At 42.3% G+C, this 22,325-nt stretch overlaps 1 protein-coding gene across 3 annotated transcripts in view; it reads right to left on the bottom strand.

Moving 5' to 3' along the window:
- Window positions 1–21,374, bottom strand: part of sptan1 (spectrin alpha, non-erythrocytic 1) — a 34,195-nt gene extending 12,821 nt beyond the window's left edge. The window contains exons 1-27 of one of the 3 annotated variants that reach the window (XM_053339341.1): window positions 21,304–21,374; window positions 12,560–12,796; window positions 12,319–12,444; window positions 11,564–11,704; window positions 10,725–11,005; window positions 10,429–10,573; window positions 10,178–10,332; window positions 9,806–9,941; window positions 9,616–9,717; window positions 9,384–9,521; window positions 9,193–9,303; window positions 9,024–9,101; window positions 8,773–8,928; window positions 8,476–8,680; window positions 8,199–8,380; window positions 7,862–8,105; window positions 7,629–7,751; window positions 7,315–7,532; window positions 7,087–7,179; window positions 6,823–6,957; window positions 5,761–5,909; window positions 3,332–3,530; window positions 2,313–2,417; window positions 2,182–2,214; window positions 2,050–2,085; window positions 1,423–1,470; window positions 614–705 (exon numbers count right to left, since the gene is read on the bottom strand). In XM_053339341.1, the coding sequence (XP_053195316.1) occupies window positions 614–705; window positions 1,423–1,470; window positions 2,050–2,085; window positions 2,182–2,214; window positions 2,313–2,417; window positions 3,332–3,530; window positions 5,761–5,909; window positions 6,823–6,957; window positions 7,087–7,179; window positions 7,315–7,532; window positions 7,629–7,751; window positions 7,862–8,105; window positions 8,199–8,380; window positions 8,476–8,680; window positions 8,773–8,928; window positions 9,024–9,101; window positions 9,193–9,303; window positions 9,384–9,521; window positions 9,616–9,717; window positions 9,806–9,941; window positions 10,178–10,332; window positions 10,429–10,573; window positions 10,725–11,005; window positions 11,564–11,704; window positions 12,319–12,444; window positions 12,560–12,793 (3,665 nt within the window). In that variant the 5' untranslated portion in view covers window positions 12,794–12,796; window positions 21,304–21,374. Of the gene's footprint in view, window positions 1–613; window positions 706–1,422; window positions 1,471–2,049; window positions 2,086–2,181; window positions 2,215–2,312; window positions 2,418–3,331; window positions 3,531–5,760; window positions 5,910–6,822; window positions 6,958–7,086; window positions 7,180–7,314; window positions 7,533–7,628; window positions 7,752–7,861; window positions 8,106–8,198; window positions 8,381–8,475; window positions 8,681–8,772; window positions 8,929–9,023; window positions 9,102–9,192; window positions 9,304–9,383; window positions 9,522–9,615; window positions 9,718–9,805; window positions 9,942–10,177; window positions 10,333–10,428; window positions 10,574–10,724; window positions 11,006–11,563; window positions 11,705–12,318; window positions 12,445–12,559; window positions 12,797–14,205; window positions 14,286–17,802; window positions 17,819–21,303 lie in introns of those variants that run through there. The other 2 variants (XM_053339343.1, XM_053339342.1) reach the window with 2 other exon arrangements.
- Between the last annotated feature and the right edge of the window lie 951 nt (window positions 21,375–22,325).

The raw sequence follows: 22,325 nt of genomic DNA on the forward strand, positions 1-22,325 counted from the left end.
CATGTTCCTATGTGCAGGACTGAGGGTTTTCCTTTCTGTACAAACACCACAACACAAACATGTATTCAATGCTTTAACTTTCTGTGTCAGTTTCTATTATAACTAGTTAGGATGAGGTGTCCATTTTTCCTCATACTAAAGGAAAAGTTATAGAAGCAATAAAACCCTGCTGCTAGAGTCTTACTCAGTCTGGTAGCAAACTTCAAACAGATGTTGAATTTGCTCAGTTAATAACAGCTTGTCAGCATATGACAACCTGATGCTATTCTTCATGGATCTAGGTAGCTGCATATTTAGGAAGATGATGTCACCATTCCTAATTGGTCAATAGTTTCTCCAGCTGGCAGAAGCTGTCTATGAGAACAATAACAGGTCTATTTGAATCACTGAACAAGTTGGAGATATGAGTGGTGATTCAGTGGTCTGCAACCAGTCTAACTTGTTGCCATGGTGATTTCCTTTAAATTCTCTCAAATCCAAATTTAGTTGATTCTTTTCCCATTTCACCCAGGCTTCACCCTTCATGCCTATATTAGTATTAGAATTTATCTATAGGTAGGTAGGTATAGTATTTTTAGTAATGTCACAGACACTACTATGTGTGTTTTCCTACCTGTGGAATCTCTGCACCTCGTGAGCACTGCCCAGCATGTTACTCCTTTCTTCAGCCAGCTGCTGCAGGGACCTCCAGCGATTGTTCAGCTCCTGTACGTTAAACAACCGGCATGAAAACAGCACTTTACACAGAATTAACTCAGCCCTTCTGCAGCTTGTGTCTTCTAGTTAAAATGTGCGATTATTTGTCAACTTAACACCCTCAATCAAAGAGGGACCTGAGTGATCAAGATATGTGGTGCAAGATTATAGATGTGTAAAGAAATTTAGGATTAAATGGCATCGATGTGATGTAAGCAGTGTGAAATTGAATGGAATAATGTGAGATTATTTGCATAGTGTGTGCATGATGTCTGCTTGATGGACACAGACAGCGATGGACAAACAGAGGAAGGTGAATGATGAAGGGTGAGATGCACAGATGGATGCATGGGAAGAACATGACACGGCACATGGATGAGGAAAACATTCAGGATGTAGTAAAAAATGATGCTCAGGTGTTCGTGTAGTCATGCTAACAAACAGTCAACATACTACAATCAACAACTACAAGGCAGGATCACAGGAAAAGAACAAAAAAGCTACGGGGGAAAGAACTAGACGGAATCAAATAACATTGAACACTCCAAAACAGTCAGGTTTCAAAGGACAGGAAGAGACAGATTGTGTTACACCGAAAAAAAAGGGACGCCATGATGACAATGTAAGGGGGGGGGGGGGGGTGTTAGTTTTCTGATCATGATGCAGGACACGGGAGAGAAGGAGAGGGGCGGTTTAGAATGAGGCCGGTGGACTAGTTAATCTTACCTTGATAGTATTAAAGTTAGCCGTTGTTTGAACAGCCAAGCGTATATTCTACAGTCGAAGGTGAAAAAAATAACATGGAAGGAAGGAAGGAGGGAAAAAGAAAAAAAAAGAAAAAACACCACACCAGTCAAGAGTGTTATGGAAACTTCCAGGGTTGGTCTCAGTCTTCTACTAAGACTTTAACACCATTGTAAAGCACTGCAACCACAGCTAGAACCAACTGACCAACACTGAGTTATGATGAATCAAACAGGAGATTTAGACGATTAAGACATCTTGAGACCTCATTTAAAAACTAATTCAAGGCTTATTAAAAAAGCTTGAGAGTTTTCAGGCTCCCGAGCCGTCTCATCAATGTCTAATCAGATTTCCATGAGGTAAACATGTGTAACGTTACGCCCCCATGCCAGTAACTGAACATTATGACATTACTGGGCGTGACTGCAGTTAATTCCACAACAGTTATCAAACATCAACCCAATGCTGAACAGGCATGCACAGTTACAGTATCAGATCAAGATTGACAGGGTGTCAAATCTTTGCAGTTGATGCATTTTTACACATAACAGTAAACATGTTTGGATGTATAATCTGGAGAGAGATTCAACAGTGTGAGATGGAAATTACCTTCCATGGAGATGCGGTCTTAGAATCAGCTTCATCCTATTTAAAAAAACATAATATAAGCATAAATATCACTGTTGAATTGTTCATTAAATGTCATGCAGTATGTATGGAAGTGAGAGAGATGTTTACTACCTTGCCAGGGGCAGAACCAAGCAGCTCTTGTTGCTGTAAATGGAAGGAAAAAAAGGATTGATATTAAATTGCAGCTAAAACATCAGAAAGGTTCATATGTATGATCCTACAGATGCAGAGGAAGGACTCACCTGAGCCTGCATCATGGGAGCCTCCTCAGCCATGAGGCCTTCAGACTCCAGCTCTGATGCCACTTTGTTGATGTCCCTCAGGCGAGACTCATTAGCCTTCAGATCCTGGAGGGAGGAAAAAAAAGACATCAGACACTTTATGTGAGACGTGATCTAGAACATATGACATGTACAAATGTAATCAGGAGAAACATGTGTGTGGATCAGCTAGGAACACATGAGCTGGAAGCTAATAATCATATTCAGTGCATACAGACCGGTTATGACTTCAGACTACACTTAAACCTACAGATTGAGTTTTGTGTAACAATTAAAAACAGTTATTTACATCTCCTGGACCAAAATGTACAGCAGCTAGTTCAGCTAGTCTCTCCATTCAACATTTATAAGCAGTATACAAACATTTAATGAATAGCATATGACAGACTACAGCACAGTGTTAAGCAGAAATAAGGAGATTTGTAAGTGTTTATGTATTTATGAAAAATGATAAATTAGTTGTTGTTAAAGTTATTGTTATAGTTGTTGACAAATTAATTAAACACTTTCACTATATGGACAAAATATTGGGACACCTGGCCTTTACACTACAGGAGCTTTTATCACACTTCTGAAGCCATAGGCATTAATATGGAGTTGGTCCTCCTATGCAGCTATAACAGCTTCCACTCTTCTGGGAAGGCTTTCCACAAGATTTTGGAGTATTGTCTGTGGGAGGCTTTGCCCATTCATCCAGAAGAGCATTTGTGAGGTCAGGCACTGATGTTGGGCTCACAATCTCTGTTCTAGTTCATCCCAAAGGAGTGTGATGGGGTTGAGGTCAGGGCTCTGTGTGGGCCTGTCAAGTTCTTCCACACCAAACTCACCCAACTATGTATGTGTATATTTGCTAAAAAACACAAAACCATTTAATTCTATGTTTGTATGCTACTGTTAAGCAATGTTAAATAAGAGGAGTATTGGAGCCATATTGACACACAGAGTCTACATAAAGGAGGAGACAGGTTGAGAGACTTTACCTTCTGGAAGTCGTCAAACTTCTTCTGCAGAACCTCCACCTGCTCTAGGTCAGAGCCCATCTCTTCATTAGTGAGGGCTCCCTCCTTCTCGTTGATCCACTGCTGCAGCTCATTGGCCTCCCTGAACAACATGAACTTCTTGCAGCTCTTCTCTAACATGTCCTTGCGTTTCTCTCCCAGCTCCAACAGAGTGCCGTACCTTGACAAAAGAGGAGGTGAACAGGAGGCATTACATGAGGAACCAGTAGAGAGTAAAGTACTGGAGGAACACTGACATGCTGGGTGGACACAGAATATGAGAAGGAAGCCTGGATGTGTGACTGATTTATGACTTGTATAACTACTAAATGACAGATGAGAATGCTCTGAATGAACAGCAGGGGGCATGAACCAGCCCTTACTCACAATCTCAACCATGTAATGTGTCTTCAGAGGTTTATCATCCTCTCATACTGTGGTCCATCTCTACAGATTTACAAATGACTTTCTCCAAATCAAAACAACAAACTCACTTCTGCATTGCTGAATCCATTAGTTAACTGACTTTTATAACATTTAACAAGCAAAAAAAGTGAGAAAAGTAGCTGGTTTTAACTTTTTTGTGTTACAATCTCTAATCCAAGAGAAATTATTTTTGTTAACCTGTCTCGCTGTATTTCTGAATAAGGGAATCTGGTCTGAGACTCATTTCATAATCCTAAATCAATATTAGAAATCTGTTTCCGGGCAGGTTTTGGGTCCAGCAGACCACACAGGCCTTGCAAACAGAAGCAGGGTTCCCCCTCAGTGTTTTAAAAGGCATTTGTTCCACCTAGTCTGATATAAACATTGCCTCTGATAACATCAGAAGAAATGAATATATCTTTGTGAAACATTAAAGTCCCCTCCACTCACATGTATATTTTACTTATTGATCTTTCAGCCAAATGTGTGAGCTTCTCTATAAAAATGATCTATGTGCAGTTTGCTTTCATATTCATCTGCTGAAAGAGGAACGTTTCTCTGTGCTCACCTTAAATCTGAAATGTACACATGTACAAGATGATTTTATGACATCACAACTAGTTTGAAGGTCCAGTGAGCAACTTATACAAGTGTGATGTGGAAACATGAAGCCTCCAGTGCACAAACACTCAGGACAGACTCTACAGTGAAGTAGGAGACATCTTGTGTCCAGCAGGAAAACTTTTAAAATGACAAATATTTTGGCCTATGCCATAGATCCTGAATGATTATGTTATTTTAACCATTTTCTTTTTTAAGGATCATTTCACTTTTGTGGAAAACCTATAGTTTTTTGTGTTCCCAAAACAGGTCTGAAGTACACATTTGAGCCTTCAGAGAAAACATACAGTGGAGCTACATCACACAAATCTGTTATCTAATATCTACATTTATAAGTATTTAATCACAGCACATTACCACCTTAACTCACCTATTGCCTACGGGAAACCATCACAAGTTATCATACATCAATTAGATGTTTCTACTACCACTCTAACACACCTGATTGTAATTATTAGCTTGTTATCAAGCAGCTGAAGCTTGTTAAGGGCTTGATAACAGGTTAATAATTAAAATCAGGCATGTTAGAGTGAGGAGATACCTAAAGCATGCAGGGCAGTAGCTCTCCAGGAGCAGGGCTGGAGAACACTGATCTATAGTATACCTTGAACAAATGGCCAGTGCATAAGCTAACGTCTCTGACTAGCACCTGAGCCTTGGACAATGAGGTAAACTTATTATTAAAATGAATCAGAGCCCGATACATGCAGAAGAGGACAGCTTATGACATGACATTTTATGGCTTGTGATACACAGACAGACAGAATTTCAGAATAAAAAAATAAAAAAATAAACAAAATAAAAAATAAAATAAATTGACATCCATAGGAAAGGCTGGGATGACAAGGATGTGGAAGTTTTACATCAAAGGTACTTCTATCCTTGTGTTGAATAGAAGACGAGGGTGAAGTAGATGTGGCGTCATAGAACATGGGTTGAGTGTTTTTTTTCACAGTTTTAGGATTGGGGGGGGTGCACAACTGCTGATGATATTTAGCGGTTTTGTCACAATCACAAGAACACGCAGAGGGACACGGGGGGGTTCCTACTCACAGCTCTTCCACCTGCTTCATGCGCACAGACACGCTGCAGGCCTCCTTGGTAACGAGCCTGCGCGGTGGCAAGGAGAGGCCAACGCACAGCGAGATTTAGTTGTTAAAAATACAGCAAAAGGATAGCAGAGGAGACAGAGAAAGAGGCCACGGGCGAAGTCATTAGTTAAAATTGAAAAGGAAGTAAAGAAAAAGAAGCTTTTAAAAAACAGAGCACTCAGGAGGAATAGTTTAAATCTAGTTGAAAAAGGAGAGAAGAGTAGTAAAGTACATTCGGTAGTAAAGCGGACAGAGGTGGAGTGGGATTCTTACTGATTGTCGATCTGGTCTTGGCGCAGTGCGATGCTGCCGTGTTCATCCAGCAGGTTTTCCCTGGAGGAGGACTGGGTGGGATCCAGTTTCTTCACGTAAGCAGCAGGAACGAAACCCTGACGATCATTCACCTCCACCTTCCACCAGTCCTGCAGCAGGGAGGAAACAAAGGCGTCACGTCAACAAGTGCTGTCATTAATTCATCTTCACTTTACTGCTTTTAAACATGTGTATGGTGCAGCTGGTTTTAATTATACAAGAATGGACTGAGCTCACACATGGAGCTGGATATCAACCATCAAACACTTTTCAGATCGAGTGTTACTTCTTTTATCATCTTCTGATTGAAATCATCAGCTTGCTAACGTTAAGTTTCTTTTGTCTTGTTTTATCTTTTTAAACCTAGTTTTTAGTCTAGCCCTTTTTTATTCTATTATTATTCTAACTTTTAATAAACCTTTCTCTAATTCTCTCATTTTTTTTAGTTTTTCTTATTTTAGATGTTTATTATAAAGCCTAAATCTTGTTTTTCCATTCTTATTTTCTATCGTGTGCATTGATCTCAAATTGTTCTTTATTGTTATTCTTTTTCTTTATGTTGTCCTCTGTCTACACTTGTTCTGTCTTATTATCAGCTTGTCAGTCAACTGTGAAGCACTTTGACCTACATGAACCTGAAAGAAAGCTGCTGTATAAATAAAGTTTAATTGATGGTTGCTTCCTGTGGCAAAATTCAAAGGATGAGGCTGGCAATAGCCTAGATTTTTCTTCAACTGTCACTACTAACAGGTAGAACACTAATGTGTATCAATCCGCTGCAGAAAATAGCCTCCCATAAATACACTATTTCCTCCTGCTTGGGTTAGTTTGTTAAACAATTACAGTGATCAGCTGTTACTGGCCCCTGTAAACTACCTGTATATTTGTGATCCATTTTAAAGACTTTCATCCTCAATAATCTCAGGCTGAGATCCATAATCGCCAGCTTTATCTTATACGTCTCCATACTGACTATCTGGATATTTCTAGAAACAGATGATTTTAGTCTGGTTGTATGTGTACCTTGTTGGTGCTGTTGAGCAGGGTGAGGATGTCACCCTTCTTCATGGTAACTTCACGTGGGCTCTTCTCCTGGTAGTCGTACAGAGCCAAGACCAGCTCCTTCCCAGTCTCATCGTCAGTTGGTGCCACTTGTTGCTGCAATAAAACGATACGTGTCACTGATTTATACTCTTCTATATATTTATATAGAACAGTAAAAAATCCCTGTTCTGGAGCTGAGCACATGTGCAGGTTTGTGGTGTATAGGAGGATTTGGTTTTTTACCCTGCAGGACTGGGCCTGTTCCTTCAGGGCTTGGATGCTGCTGCCATAAGCACTCAGGTCAGACATCAGAGCCTCGTGCTTCTTCAGCAGGGCCTGTGGAAGAGAAAAGTATTCAGTACAAATGTTTTTGTCACAGAGGCTTGTGCAATAAATTTAACATGAGCTGAGGGTGGAAACAGTAAAATCATCTTGTTGACTAAGACAAGATTCTCTTAAACATTCATGTACCTCAGCAGAGTCCTCATCTTTGCCGTAGTCTATGCTCCCCACAATGGGCTCCTTCTCCCTCATCCAAGACTCAGCCTCGTTGGCGTCGGCGAAGTACTGCTGGGCCTGGAGAGAGTCCTCCAGGTCCTGTCTCCTCTGAGAGGCCTTGGCCTTCAGTGTGTCCCAGCGTCCATGCAGTTCACCCAGCTTAGATTTCACATCCTCACCAGCAAAGTGTCCTGAGAATCAAACATGGATGTTGGTACTGTATGTAATATTTCACTATCTTCTCATGCAAGGCACTTAAAACAAGACATGGGTATTGAAATGAATACCTTCTTCCACCATGGCATCTCCTTTCTGGGTGACAGCTTTAATGCGGGGCTCGTGACCCGTGATCTCAGCCTGCAGGGCCTGGTGCTTCTTCAGGAGGTTCTGGACACCGATCAGGTCTTTACCTGAGGAAGACACCAAGAGAAATGAGTTAAAACAGCCAACACTGCATAGAAGGACTACAAAACATCAATCTTTTTTTTTGTGCTGTACAACATAGTGGCCTGAGTTTTACCTCTGTTAGTAGAGGCGGCGATGGGCTCCTTCTCACGGATCCAAGTCTCTTCGTCCTCCACGTCTCTGAACAGCTGCTGGAGCCGCAGAGAGTCGGACAGTTTCTGCTTGCGTGCGGCCATGGGCTCGCGCAGGGCTTCGTAACGGACCACCAGAGCTTCCTGTTTCTTGCGGATGTTGTCGGCATCAAAGTGTCCGGCCTCTTGGAACTGGCGAGCCTGGATTGTTATGCCGTCGATTCGGTCCTGAGAGAGAGATATTCACGGAAGGATTTACGACATTTGCTATTATGCTTTTGTGTACACTTGTGTCCTACATCAACTAGTTTTATTGGGCACCTGGTGAGCGGCTACGTCAGCCTCCAGCAGAGCATGTTTCTTCTGCAGGTTCTGGACGCTGGTCAGGTCTTTTCCATAGTCGTCAGAGGCCAGGTGACCCTCGACCTCATACAGCCACAGCTCAATGTCCTCTACGTTCCTGTTGAACTGCTGCTGCTGGTTGGCCTCACGAAGCTTGATACCTATGATGAAAAAGTTGAAAATCTTTATCTTATACTCATCCACAGTAGTAACTACAATTGTCACATTTGTACTCTTGCTTTTCTCTGGTTGCTACCTTTAAGTTCAGTGGCCTCCAGCAGTTTCTTCCACTGGGAGCTGACCTCCTCCATGCGACCGGCCACCTCATCAGAGGCGTAGTGCTTCCCATCCAGCAGCTCCTGGCCGGATTTCTGCAGAGCATCGATGCGGCTCTGGTTGGCTGACAGCTCAGCTTCGAAGGCCTGGTGTTTCTGTACCTTGCCCTGCAGGTTGGAGGGGTCCTGTTGTGAGGAGAGCAGAAGAACATGCAGGTTAGAAAAGCCCAGAGCAGAGAACTGAGAGGACGCAATCTAAAAACTCTTCGATGCGCTACCTTGTAAGCCTCGTCGGTGGCGGTCTTCATCTTCTCATTGATCCAGCTCTTGAGCTCATCTGAGTCCCTGAAGAACTGCTGCAGGTGGAAAGAGTCCTCCAAGGCGGCGCGGCGAGACTGAGCACGCTCGTGCAGGGCGTTGCGGCGGCTGAGCAGCTACAGATGGACAGAAAAGAAAGAAGGTTCTTTCAGTGGAACTAAAACAAACTGCTAACTGCTGTAACTAATATGATTGAAGGTGTTGCACTTACAGCATCTCTGCGGGTAGCCACATCTTCTTTGGCGTAGTGATTGTTCTGGATCAGTTTGGTAGCAAACTCGTCCAGGGCCTGGAGATGTACAAGAAAAAAAGAAGTTAAAAGAAAGAAGAGAGTCAAATCTGGCTGAACAATATTCTTATGGACAACTGGCGTAACTTACAGTGATCTTCTCTTCCTGGGCACTGAGTGACTTCTCAAAGTCCTCATGTTTCTTCAGCAGTGCCTCTACACTGTCCAGAGAGTCTCCAAGGTCTTCATTCAGTAGGAAAGCCTAAATAATGAACAGACTGCGTTAGTAACTGACAAATCACATCTACTACCCTGAAGAGAGGCTGAGTGTTAGCTGGTTACCTCTTGTTTGCTCATCCAGTTGTCGACTTGCTCAGTATCCCTGTAGAAGAGCTGCAGGTCCATGCACTGCTCGTACTGCTGCCTGCGGACCTCCCACAACTCCAGCAGAGACTCCTTCTCCTCCGTTAGGATGCCCAGCTACACAAAACACACACGGATGTTAAACATGGCACAATAAGATAAAACCCCACTACAGACACAAAGCTCTATCTAAAAGCTCTGGCAGTCCTACCTTTTCCTTGACCTCATCAGAGGCATAGTGTCCTGTATTAAGCAGGGCCTGGCCAGCTTCATCAGTGGCTCTAAAGCTGTCCTCATGAGCATCGATCTCTCCCTGTACAGCACAGAGGACACACGTCAAGTACATGTTGCATTTCATTTTGTATTCAGCTTTTTAAAAAAGGACAATTCACAGTGTTCACCTTATGCTCCTGGTGGCGGTCTAGCAGAGCCTCGGCTCCGGCCACGTCATTGGCCAGTTCATCAGCGTTGATCAGGGCCTTCATTTCTGTCACCCAGCTGGTCAGATCCCTGAAGTCTGCTGTGAAGCGCTGCAGCCTGAAAAAGAGATTGTCACAAGAGGGCAGGAGTGAGCAGACTTCTGTGAAGAAATGATTAACAGAGTGGCACTTTGATGTAGCTCCACATGTCTTTTATACTGTCACTGATTGGCTTTCAGATCCAACATGTATGGATGTATTTGAATTTCCAACACCTGACAACTTCATGAATAAATCAGGAATAAATAGCATATTTAGCAGCAGACAGTTTGCTGACACTGTCTGGTATTTTACCTGTAGGAGTCGTTGAGGCGAGCGTGACGCTCAGCAGCCAGAGTGCGAATCTGCTCCCAGTTGGTAATGAGTTCATCCTTCTTCAGGTGGATCTGAGAGGCGTTCATGGGATGTGTTTGCTGCAGGCGCTCTGCATCACCGCCCAGTGTGTTGACCTGATTGAAAGTAAAATAAGTTAGAATTCAAACTTTTATGGAGCTTTATGATTATTTGTGTATATATGTGTGGATGAATGTAAAGCTTCCTCTTGCCTTATCTTCCAGAGCAGCCAGGTCTCTCTCCAGACCCTCATGTTTGCGCAGGAGAGCCTGAACACTGGCCAGATCACGACCAAAGTCATCTGAGGCCATCAGCTGCTCCTTCTCCTTGATCCAGCTGATAGTCTCATCCACATCCCTGTTAGAATCACACACACAGTTTTACATTTACAGTGCCAACACAATCATTTACTGTCAAAATCAGTGAGAGAGAAAACATCTATATTTGAACCCATGCAATCAGTATTTATATAAAATGAGATGTGTAAAAGCTGTCCAGATGTGTTTACCTGTTGAAGCGTTGCACCTCAGCAGCTCCGAACAGCTTGCCCTGCCTCTGCTGGGCCAGGCCCTTCAGACGCTGCCAGGCGGCGTTGACCTCGTCCTGCTTGCGAACTATCAGCTCGCCCTCAGGGTGGGCCTCTTGTGTCAGTTTGGCTGCGATCTGGTTCACCTCGTTCACACGCTCCTCGTGGGCCGCCAGGTCTGTCTGGAACTCCTCGAACTTCTTCTGCAGAAGCTCCACGTGCTCCAGGTCCTGACCCAGCTCTTCTGAGGTGGCCATGGCCTCCTGTAGGTGGAGTTGGAGGTAAGGGTTTATGCTTTTATGTGGTTCAAGTTAATAGAAAATGGAATATAAATCACTGTATTTCATTTTGAATAAGGTTGGGACAGTTGGGACCACTCCATAATGAATTTTGAGTCACATTTGAGCAACAGGCACCTTTTAATGCTTTCTTCTACCAATTGAACTTAAAGATTCTTTGTGCACTGAGCTTGAACTTCATTTACAGTTACAGCTGCTCACTGCTTAGTTTTCTTTACCAGATACTATTGAAGTAATTATTCTCTTTTGCTACCTGCCATTATAACCTTGTTCTTCTTCTTCATTCAGATTAATTGGTACATTTAGCCTCAGGCCAGGTTTTAAGCTTCTGATTCCAATTATAATTTCCTTTTAATGAGAACAGCTAAATACTGTTAGAGCAGCTTAAGAAACAATATATCCTATATTCTGAAAATTGGCCAGGAGAAAACTGAGATATGTGACTTTCAATTAATAAACACAAAATATTTAGTTGTTCTCTCCAGCAACAATATTTTTCTTGCTATGTAGTGTGACTCTGACCTTATCACTTATCCAGTCGAGAGCATCTTCACACTCGCGCAGGTACTGGACCAGTTTCTGGGCCTGCAGGAGACGCATGCCCTTCTCCTTGGTCCTCTGCAGCAGGAGGTCCCACAGGCGGTGCAGCTCCTCTAGACGAGTCTAATCCACAAGACAGAGGAATTTTTTTAAGTTAGTGATAAGAAGAAGCTCAAAGGTACATGTGAGAATAAGTAGAAAAAGAGAAAACATTAGTAGGCAAACATCTGTACAACATCCAACATATGACAGGATACGTTTTCCCTCTGTATTCGTCTGACTCTTTATCTAAATTTATTATACTAAGATTGCTGCTTTGTGTGATTACAGAAGAAAAACAGTCCTCTTACAAGACCACAGTGTATGAACAGTCCCATCCTTTGCAGTGTTCTCCATATGAAAACACACAACATGCACTAAAACACATCAGTTCATCTCCTAAAAATAAAATGGAAAAAAGGGGAAAGTTGGCTGAGAAGATTTGGAAATGGAAGGATTTTAAAGCACTCAAGAGTCATTAGTTGTCCACTGCAGTCCATCACCTACTTTTATATACTCAGCCATATTGAAACTTGTAACTATGGGTCTCTGCTGAGTCCGGTAAGGCGTGTAGGACTGAATCGGACGGAAGGGGTTAACAGGGAACAACATGTCCAGGAAACAAAACTAGGTGCGGTTCATCTGTGTCTTTCTGTTTGCCTGTAAGCTTGTGTTTGCTCCACAGTAATGTGTCTTACTCGAATAATCTCGGAGGCGAAATGGCCCTCGGTGATCATGAGGTTTCCTGTGTCGTCAAGTTTGACGATGGCCCCGGCGTTGGCCTGAACTTCTGCTTCGAAGGCCTGATGTTTCTGCAGCTTACCCTGTAGAGAATAAAAAAACACATTTAAGATGTATAAAATATAGAGAAATCATGACAGAGCAAATGTCAGGGTTCAAATACACAGAGAGAGAGATGATGAAACCATGCTGTCATACCTGCAGGTTAGAGGGGTCCTTGTAGTTCTCGTCTGAGGCGATCTGCAGCTTCTCCTGGATCCACTTCTCTAACTCGTCGGCATCGCGGCGGAAGAACTGAAAGCGGTAAGAGTCCTCCAGCTTCTGCCGGCGCATGATCGACAGGTCCTTGAAGCGCCGGTAGCGGTCCAGCACCTGCTGCCGGCGCTCCTGGATGTCTTCTGCTGTCTCCAGCACTTTGCCTGCGGTGTCCATTTTCTGCAGAAACACACCATAGATAAAGACTTGTAAGCTTGTTTTCTACTGCATTGGTTTTAACTACATCCAGGACAGATTTGGGCAGAAACTTTAAAATTTGACGTGCTCAGGCCACCCAGATATTGATATTATATTGATAACAGTGGATAAATAAACTGCTATTTGCTGTGTCTGTTTGAGTATAATATAGGATAGGTGCTCAAGGCCAGCATCTGACTTTTATTATAGGTTGGGATGGGGTTGATGGGGTTGAAGGGGTGCCTAATTAAAATTCTCTGGTGTAATGTTAATGCGCAAACTTGGCAGTGACAACACACGACACTCTCTCCACCCTTTAACATCGCTATGACAACAATGTCAACAACAGGGAAATAATAAGCTGCATTAAAACCACATTTAGGGAGACAGGATCAGCTACAATGCATATCCAACATCACTAACAATTCATTGATTGATAGAAAACCAGCTCAGACCTCATATTCATAACACAAAGTATGGGCTGGGTTCACACTGACTTATTATCTGGCCTTTGAGAAGCCTTGATATATGATCTGAAAGTCTAGGCCCACCACCACCACCACCCTCCCTCCCTCCATCCTGTCTCAAGCTGAGCAACCAAGGGGCTAGCAGCTGAAAATACTGAAATGCCAAACCGGGGTGTGGGGGCGGAAATTCCACACGCATGCAAACAGTAACTGGGCTTCAACTGAACAATGGGATCGCTGCGGTCAGCCCCTCTGTCCGCTGCGCCTCTGTCCCTGACCGGCGGAGCCTCACACTGTGGGGAATGTCTATTTAGAAGCTCTGTTGAAACACGACAGACCAGGATTGTGAGCCGACGTCCGAACTTCTCAGAATCAGTAAAGCAAGGGAGCTACAGGAAGAGCTGAACCCATTCACAAATTCAAAATAGAAGCCATTAAACGGTGACATCAATTAAAGTTTGACTGTTGATGCTTTTACCAGATTGTGCCGGACTCCACCCATCAAAACAAACAAACACACACACACACACACACACACACACACACACACACAAAGAGGAAGACAGAGATGGATATTGATCGGTGGATGTAACCCAAGGTCAAACTAACTCTGAGCATAATAGCAGAGTGCAGGGTGATGGTGGGGGTGGGAGATGGGGGAGGAGGGGAGCGGTGTGCGGTCCGTTGGGCCTAAATGTAGATCTGAACGTGGATCTTTTTTGTCGATGTTGCAGACAGTGAGACAAAAAAAAAAAAAAAAGAGATGGAGTGATGGGAGACGGTCCGGTGGTCCATATCTGTGGTCAATGGGAGGATTAGTGGAGTCAGCAGTGCGGTTGCAGTGGGCTTTTAAAGCAGAGCCAAAGGGCAGAGAGGCACCATTAGCTTTTCCAGACTAGAGAGCACACACACACACACACATACTGTAAAGATAATGAGCAAGTATCACTGTTCTCTGTCAGGTATCAGCTCAGTGGATATCATCTCATCTGTAAACAGAGGAGAGACTGACACAAACACACAAAACAACCATGTTTGTATGTAGCATCACTGAATATACAGTAAGCCGATTAGTGGCACCGACCCACGCGCTGAAAAAGTGAGTGGTGGCGATTGCCCCTCCCCCATCTGCTAACTTGCCCCAGTTCACAGAGAGCTTAAATCATCTCAGGGATTTAACTGACCTCAGTCTCATTCTGCTCAGTGGTGTCAGACAAATGGAACTGAATCCAACTCCAACTTTAACTTTGACAGCACAAGAGGACGCTGACTTGCATGATTCGGATCTGCAGTTATATAAAGTTCATCACTCGTCCCACACAATAACACCCCATCTGTCCATTCACTGTGGAAATTGACTTTACTTATCTAAACTTACTTTACTGAGCACTTATCCCATCATTGAGGGCCCCTTTCTATGGTAGATGCCAGGAGCTCTCCACTACAGTTTCTACTCATTCTAATAATATATACATCCTGTGCATGGTAGCTGTTAGACAAGAACATTTCCTATTCTCATTGTACAATTCTCTTACTTTTTTTATGTGAGGTTTGCTCATAGTTAGATTTGGCAAATTCTTAAAATAAGTTAGAAATTGCTTGTTTCAACTGGATGAATGTCACCTGAAGATGAATGTTTATGAGATTTGATCTGTGCACTTAAAATTATTCATTAGCAAAAAAGTCACCTACATACATTGGAGCATCAAGTCTTGCAGTCAGAAATCAGCCAAAGTGTAATAAAAAATACATTTAACAGTGTCAGTAGTCACGTAAGAGGACCTGAAATATTTAGACAATATAAATACAGCTGCAGGGATTGTGCAGTGACCGAAGATTGATGATTTGACATGAAGTCTAAAGTAAAGTGCTCCATGATTTTAATGGAAGCCAATTAAGAAACACAGAATATTCCAGCCTGTAGTAGCTGATGTTACACTGTTAGCTATAACACAAGAATGTCCTGTAGAAAGACCCTGAGGCAGCTGCTTACATCTATACTCAACTGTACTGACTGTTTGTGCCTTGTGGAGTCTGATCCTGACAGGTTTCAGGGCTAATATTTTTGGATTTTATGTATATATATTAAAAAAGGGAGTGAACAGACTAAGTTATGTAAACGATGTAGCAATGACACAGCACATTTGTCTGATAGACTAGAGCATTTGTGATTTCCATCTTGTGTTTATATATAGTTTCTTCTACCATAACTCCAGACGTCACTGCATCTGTCTGTTTCCCATGATTCATAGTGACAGTTTAGGAGATATGGGCTATGCTGTGTTGTGTATGATGTATTTCTATCTATAGAGCTATAAGTTATCTCATGTGCTGAAGGCTCAAAGGTTGTTTTTTATTTGTATCATTAAACAGGTGATTATCATTTGGTTTAATATCAATCATGATGGAATTTCCTGGACTTAAACATATATTTGAAAAGGAGTGACAGCTCTGTGACGCCCTCAAACACAGCACTGGCCCTGCTGATAGCCCTTCCTCCCATCTTGCATCAGTAGATAAGAGCGTTCCCTCTCTGCACCTCTGTGCTGCCTCTCCAGCAAAACAACACCCACACACCCACACACCCACACACACACACACACACACACACACACACACACACACACACACACACACTGACAGCAGCCAGCACTATGCACTACAGCCTGCTGGCCTCCTCCTCCTCCACTGTAGCTGCATGCTCATATTACCCTCGCTTCCATTTCTTCTAGGCATGTTGAAATTTTAATGCTGAAGTGGGAACTTTGAATGCTGCCTAGGTCATGTGACTCTCCAAGTTTAATTATCCACTTTAACAAGCGCAGAAACAATCAGGATCATATCATATTAAACTAGTGGCTTATCAGTTTTAGATGTGAGGTGCTGTTTATACCCCTCACACAACAAATATATTGCAGGAATTTAGGAAAGGTACAAAGGAGTACTGTAATTCACTTTATATCTTACTGAAGTATTGCTGTTTAATTTTCAGTATAATTACTCACTTTATTCTACTAACTTCAATCTCTTCTCCTTCCCATTACTAGATTGGACAAATCTGTATTACAACAATTCTAATAATTATAATTACTAGCTTTGATCATTTCTCTGGAATAAATCAGAGAATCAGGATTTTCTCACAGAGCTTGCAGCACATGTATTTTTAGATGTACTGTGTAGATCCCATGATGCCTCTGAGTGCTGGGAGAAAAAGAGATACAACATGGGTGTGTGTGTGTGTGTGTGGGAGTGGGAGTGTGGGTGGATGAATGGAGGGTAATGGCTGTTGATTCACTCCCAACTAAATAACTGCCCACATACTACAGCTATCACCTGGATTATGTATTGGAAAGCCTCCACCAAGGTCTGTGCAACAGCTAGATGTGCAACAAGCTGATACACTGACACATAGCTACTCTAACTCTCGCTGAGCTATTGTTTAAGTTAGAAGAGGTCAGCTGGGCCTAAAGGATACATCTCACATATCTTTAATAGACTGTAGAATCCATTCTCAAGCTGAAGTCACACTATATCACTATATCAGCTTGTATAAACTAATGTTGGCTGTTAGGATGAAGCGAGCCTCAGGCATCCCCTTCCCATTAAATGAACAGATTGCCCTCTGTCAAGGAGCTGATGAAATCATTCACTTAGCAACTCCCCGTTACTATGGTGAACCATCTGCTGCTGAACAGAGGTCACACTGACGCCACGCTGGGAGAATGGAAGCTAAAGGAATTTGCAGGAAATGGGAGAGTCTCATGAGAAAGAGAGTGAGCCGTGATGTAACGGCAACATGTCTCTTCCTCTCTTTTTCCTCCAACTGAACTTTGGACAACCTGCAGCTGACTGTCATCCCCCTCTTTGTTTTACACATGGAGACATTTACTGATCCATGTGTTTATAGAAGCAGCCACGCCCAAAGAATTGTCACTAATCATACAGATCAATAAGTGACGTATAACTTTACAATCAGGGATTTTAAGCAAGTGTAATTACTGAGGAACACTCGAGCACTCGAGCTTGTATGTAGTCTTTACCAATCAACTTCTAGCATTTAAAATGTGAGATTAATAGCTGAAACTGAATTTATATGACCAGTAAACACACTAAGTTTTGGCCAGTCCAGCAGGTTAAACTAGCCTCTCTCTACTCACACTACACTGATAGCTACAAGGCATCTAGGAATATGCTAACGAACCTCCGTGTTTTCTGAAGCACTGATCATGTGACCAACTTTGTAACGCAGGTTCACCGAGAGAGACGCATAACTGCAAATCACTTCCATGCAAAGAATGTCACACCCGAACAACAAGCCATGCAATAGAAGTCAACTAATGCTGTCATTTAAGGACTCAACAGAAGGTCAACACACACACACACACACACACACACACACAGAGTTCAGATCAGCAGCTGCATCCCAAATGTAATCAAACACTATATTTTCACACTGGCAGACCTGAGCTGATAGTTTGGGCAGGATGAAAAGAAGAAGAAGAAGGAGCAAAGCGTACACACGTCAGATTTTTCTCCTCAGCTTTTCTCGTATATGCGCCTCTCTCTCGGCTGATGGACGGGCTACATCTGTGGCGAGGTCATAGCGTGTGGCGTCTCTTTAAAAACAGTCTTGACTGAAGATGACAAAGAAATTAAAAAAATAAAAAGTCTCATCAGCTCCGCAGCGCAAACAGACGCATTGCACCTGCAGTGACTGTGCTGTACCGAAAAAAAAAAGAGCAAGCCAAGATGTAGCCCAGCCCATGCGTCTCTCTCTCTCTCTCTCTCCCTGCTCCTGCCCCTCCCCTCCTCACCCCCCGCCCCCACCACAGCCATCCCTTTACTCAGCAAAACAACATCACTGTTCCCCTCCGCCGCTCTAGAATCCTCTTTCCCTTGTATAGCTGAAAAAAAGACACATACACACACACACACACACACAGAGTAGTGACACACACACACTCGGTTGTTACCTTGAGTTTGGGTTTAGTAAACGTAGCCATGCTGCGTGTTTGGCCGGCTACATTAAAGTGGGAGGCAATCAGCAGTGTATAGTGATGCTTTCACAGGAAGTTCATCATGACTGTGTTTTTAAGCAGGTGCTGTGATACAGGAATCGTGGTGCATTTAAGACCCTTCCAAAACAATCTGGAAAAATAGTGCCAGCAGTAGAATGACAATGAGTTAGCAGGCCCCGGCACTAAATCTGACAGCCCTGGAGACGAGGAGGCCTATTTTCTATTTGGGTCACGGTGGTCGCACAACTGTTACAGAAAAAAAAAAAAAAGTGGCTGTAGCGAATGAGATGAAATGATAGGTTAAGGGGAGTTTGGAGAAAAGTCTTCACTTATAGGAGGTTATCGATATGTTTCTCACCAGCAAAACAAACCAGTGGATGATAAATGACTGCAGAGCTGAGCATGCACAAACAATACACCCCGCCCTACCTGAATGGCTTTCTATGGCATCAATAAATCATCAATCATCTAATGCATTGGGCTAAATGTGATGGGTCGACTCTACTCAGGTCCATTTGGCAGAGTAGCTAAATAAGAGGATGAGCTTGAGTTTTACTGTAAAAAAAATCCCACATATGGCTAGAGTTGCAATGATTAGTTGATTAATCAATTCGTTGCCAACTATTAAATGAATCTTCAACAATTTTTATAACCCATATCTTTGGGTCGTGGGCTGTTGGTTGGGAGGCTTTGGAAAACAGTCATCAACAATGAAAATAATGGTTAGTTGTAGCTAGAGCTCGATCGATATATTGGTCAGCCGATATTATCAGTCGATATTGGCCTGTCATGGATATATAATCGGTATCGGTGTATATGTTGTCTGATGTGTGCCAATATTTTTTTGAAGTTATATAGGCAGCATTTAATGTATATTTGATGTATTCAGGTATCATAATATATAATACATAATATCATAATACAATCCAATTAAAATGCGGCAGCCTGCAGGGACATATCATTTGCCTGGGGAATATCTGAGGAGTATTTTTGGCAGTTCTGCTCAGAGCTGTCCCATTTTGCCTCCATGTTCCTGTATCACAGCAACATCAGGTCAGACCCCCCCCCCCCTCCCCCCAACACTCACCTAATGTTGTCTACAACACCAGCAAAGGTCACAACTTGCTATTCTGCTGCTCGAGGGTCTGACAGGTGGATAAAAGCAGTTTGCAACGACTGCTGCAGTCCAATACATTTCTATCATGTGGAATGACTCGACAAAATCATCAGCTCATCTGATTTTGCCCACATGGTTTTAAAGCATAATGATCGTGATGTGAGCTCAGAAAAATGCTAATTAATGACTGTGTGGGTTATTAATCCTCTCTTATTCTCTACTGCTGTCATTTTACATGTGGGTGACAGAAGACTTATTACATTAGAGATGAGTGGACCATATACATAACAAATATTAACTCTACCACAGCAGTGCAACCATGAGCCTGAGCATGACACATGACACATTAATACATACTCATATCATAAAGATGCTCACTCCATTTCCTCTCAAATGGAAATACAGAGACTATGGCCTAAACATGATACACTGATATGTCAAATAGTGAATGCAGATGGCAACATGTAGACTAAATAGTAAAACTAAAAAGGTAGAGTTTCATCCTATAACTTTTATTTTAAAGAAACTGCATGATCACTGAATGAGTAATTATTCATAATCTAAGTAAAGCAGTAGGGGACATTTCTGGGCTATAAGGACACATACATAATAGAAAACTAATTATAAGCTTGGGAACTCTTAAACAATGTTTACATGGTTAATAATGTATTTCTTCACTGTCATTATAATACTCTTCCCATTCCAATGGTGTCAGAATTCCTCTGTTATCAGTATACATCCTGTAGCCTATGTACTTTTAGCTTTCTATTTGAATTCCTATTTAAGTGTGTAGGGTGAAGGGGGGTGGGGGGTGGGGGGGGTTAGCTGCTATGTGAGGAACTTGGCACCACCCTGACAAAGTCAGTTGCCGGGACCAGTCAGTGACACCGATGTGAGATAGCGCCATGCTGTTATTACGATCCACAACCGCCTTAATGCAAAATGACGCGCTATCTTTATGTAAACCGTGATCCGTCATGTTATGTTAAACACCAGAGTCTCTTCATAGCCTTTGTTCAACTCAATAAAGACATGGAGATAACTGACAATACATTTGACAAAGCTGTCTGACAATGCGGTTATGCATCTGAAAATGTAATATCAGTCTGCCTGAGGTAGTGTATTAATGATTAACAGGGACAATGTCTCTATATCTAGGAATGCAGAGTAACAAGAGCACTGACAGCTGGGGCCACATATGTCCAAAGGTATCTAACTGAACTGGGCGGCTCCCATTCAGACACGGCCGACTAGTCATAGAAGCACAAGCACAACCTTACTGTTACCAGTGCTATTTGACTGAGAGATACAACACCCACAATATACAAACTGTGAGTTAGACTTACTCTAATAAATATAGGTGAGTTTTTTAATTACCACACATTTGCATAGTAAACAGAGCTAGCAGATAGCCATTAGTGACCAACTCTTGAGCTACGTTCGCTTAACAGCTGTAACTTAACAAGTAATATTATAAACCTTTCAACACGACAAGCATATTATTAAAATACCATATAACGTTAGACTAATGAATGTCAAACGTTTGTATGAACGCACTGCACGTCGGTGGGTGTCGCTGCAAGCTAATGTTATTTATTAGGATGGCTAATGTTAACAATTAGGTGATATATATCTAGGTATCTAACCGCTGTAAAGACACAGTGGCTTCATCTGCTGTTATTCGCTTTAATGCCATGAACTGAGCAATAAATATGAGCAACAAAAGGAATGCTTACAGCAAGCTAACGTTAGCCACCAAGCTAGCTAACCCTAACCCATAGCAGCCCGAGAGGACTAATTGAATTATGAGAACCTGATACCCATTGTGTCGTGTATCTGCTTAAGACTGCAATAAATTATAATAAAAATGTAAAGCATTTATATTACCTCGGTCTGTTTTCGAAAAGAGCGAAGTGGTAGCTGTCCAGGCGGATCGACGACGAAGGCTGGGAGGCTGCTTTTTTTTTGCCAAGCGTGACGTAATTTTCTGCAGCTGTACGGAAAGAGCCGAATATTACCGGAGGGACCCGAGTGGATCATATAATGCTCAGTAGAAGCAGCATTATATGCTAGAGATCAGCACTGTAGGTGGGCTGGCAACACATTCTTAGCATTTTTGTACTACATAATTAAAATATTCTAATATAGAAGCATACTTTGCTCACACTTACATTCCCTCTCTGTAAAGACAAACAGTAAATATCACAGGACTGAAGTGGTTATGGTAAAATTGCACCTCATTTATTAGACTAGTCAAGGTTAATGACATTAATGGAGGAAAATGCACATCTTCATTTTACTCAGCTGTGAAACTGCACTCCTCTCCCTGCAAGATCAGCTATATTAACACACTTTAAATGACTACCAGTCAACACAGCAAAGTGTGTGTTAAGCTCACATAGCTTCCTCTATAACCATCAGTGCTGCTGTCTGTGGAAATTGCCTAAGCAGGCCTCTCTATCAGCTGACTATCATAAGAACATCAGACAAGAGATCATCTGTGCATGAGCTTCATATTCCAAGTAATAATAGTAATTTCCATCTGTAACTGCCTTATGTAATCTAAATATGTTCATTATCAATGTAATCACACTTCTATGTTGTGCATAAACCTCCCCTAAAATAGTAGGCCTATTATTTACAGTACTATTTATTGTCTAATTCAGTACTTCTTAAACTGAACACATCAGTATCAGACTGGTGTGAGGAGGCTGTGAATAATAGAATATGTGCTATGCGACAATATGACAACACATCACTTTAGAGTGATTTTCTGATTGACAGCTGTAAGCCACACATTTTAATACAACACATCTGGTTGACAACAAAAAGTTGATGGATCAGCAACAAGAGCTGGTATGTTGGTTAAAATCCTGTTTATCATTATATGACAAAACCACACATTCAAA

This window comes from Scomber japonicus, chromosome 19 (assembly GCF_027409825.1).
Source record: "Scomber japonicus isolate fScoJap1 chromosome 19, fScoJap1.pri, whole genome shotgun sequence".
NCBI classification, from domain to species: Eukaryota; Metazoa; Chordata; class Actinopteri; order Scombriformes; family Scombridae; genus Scomber; species Scomber japonicus.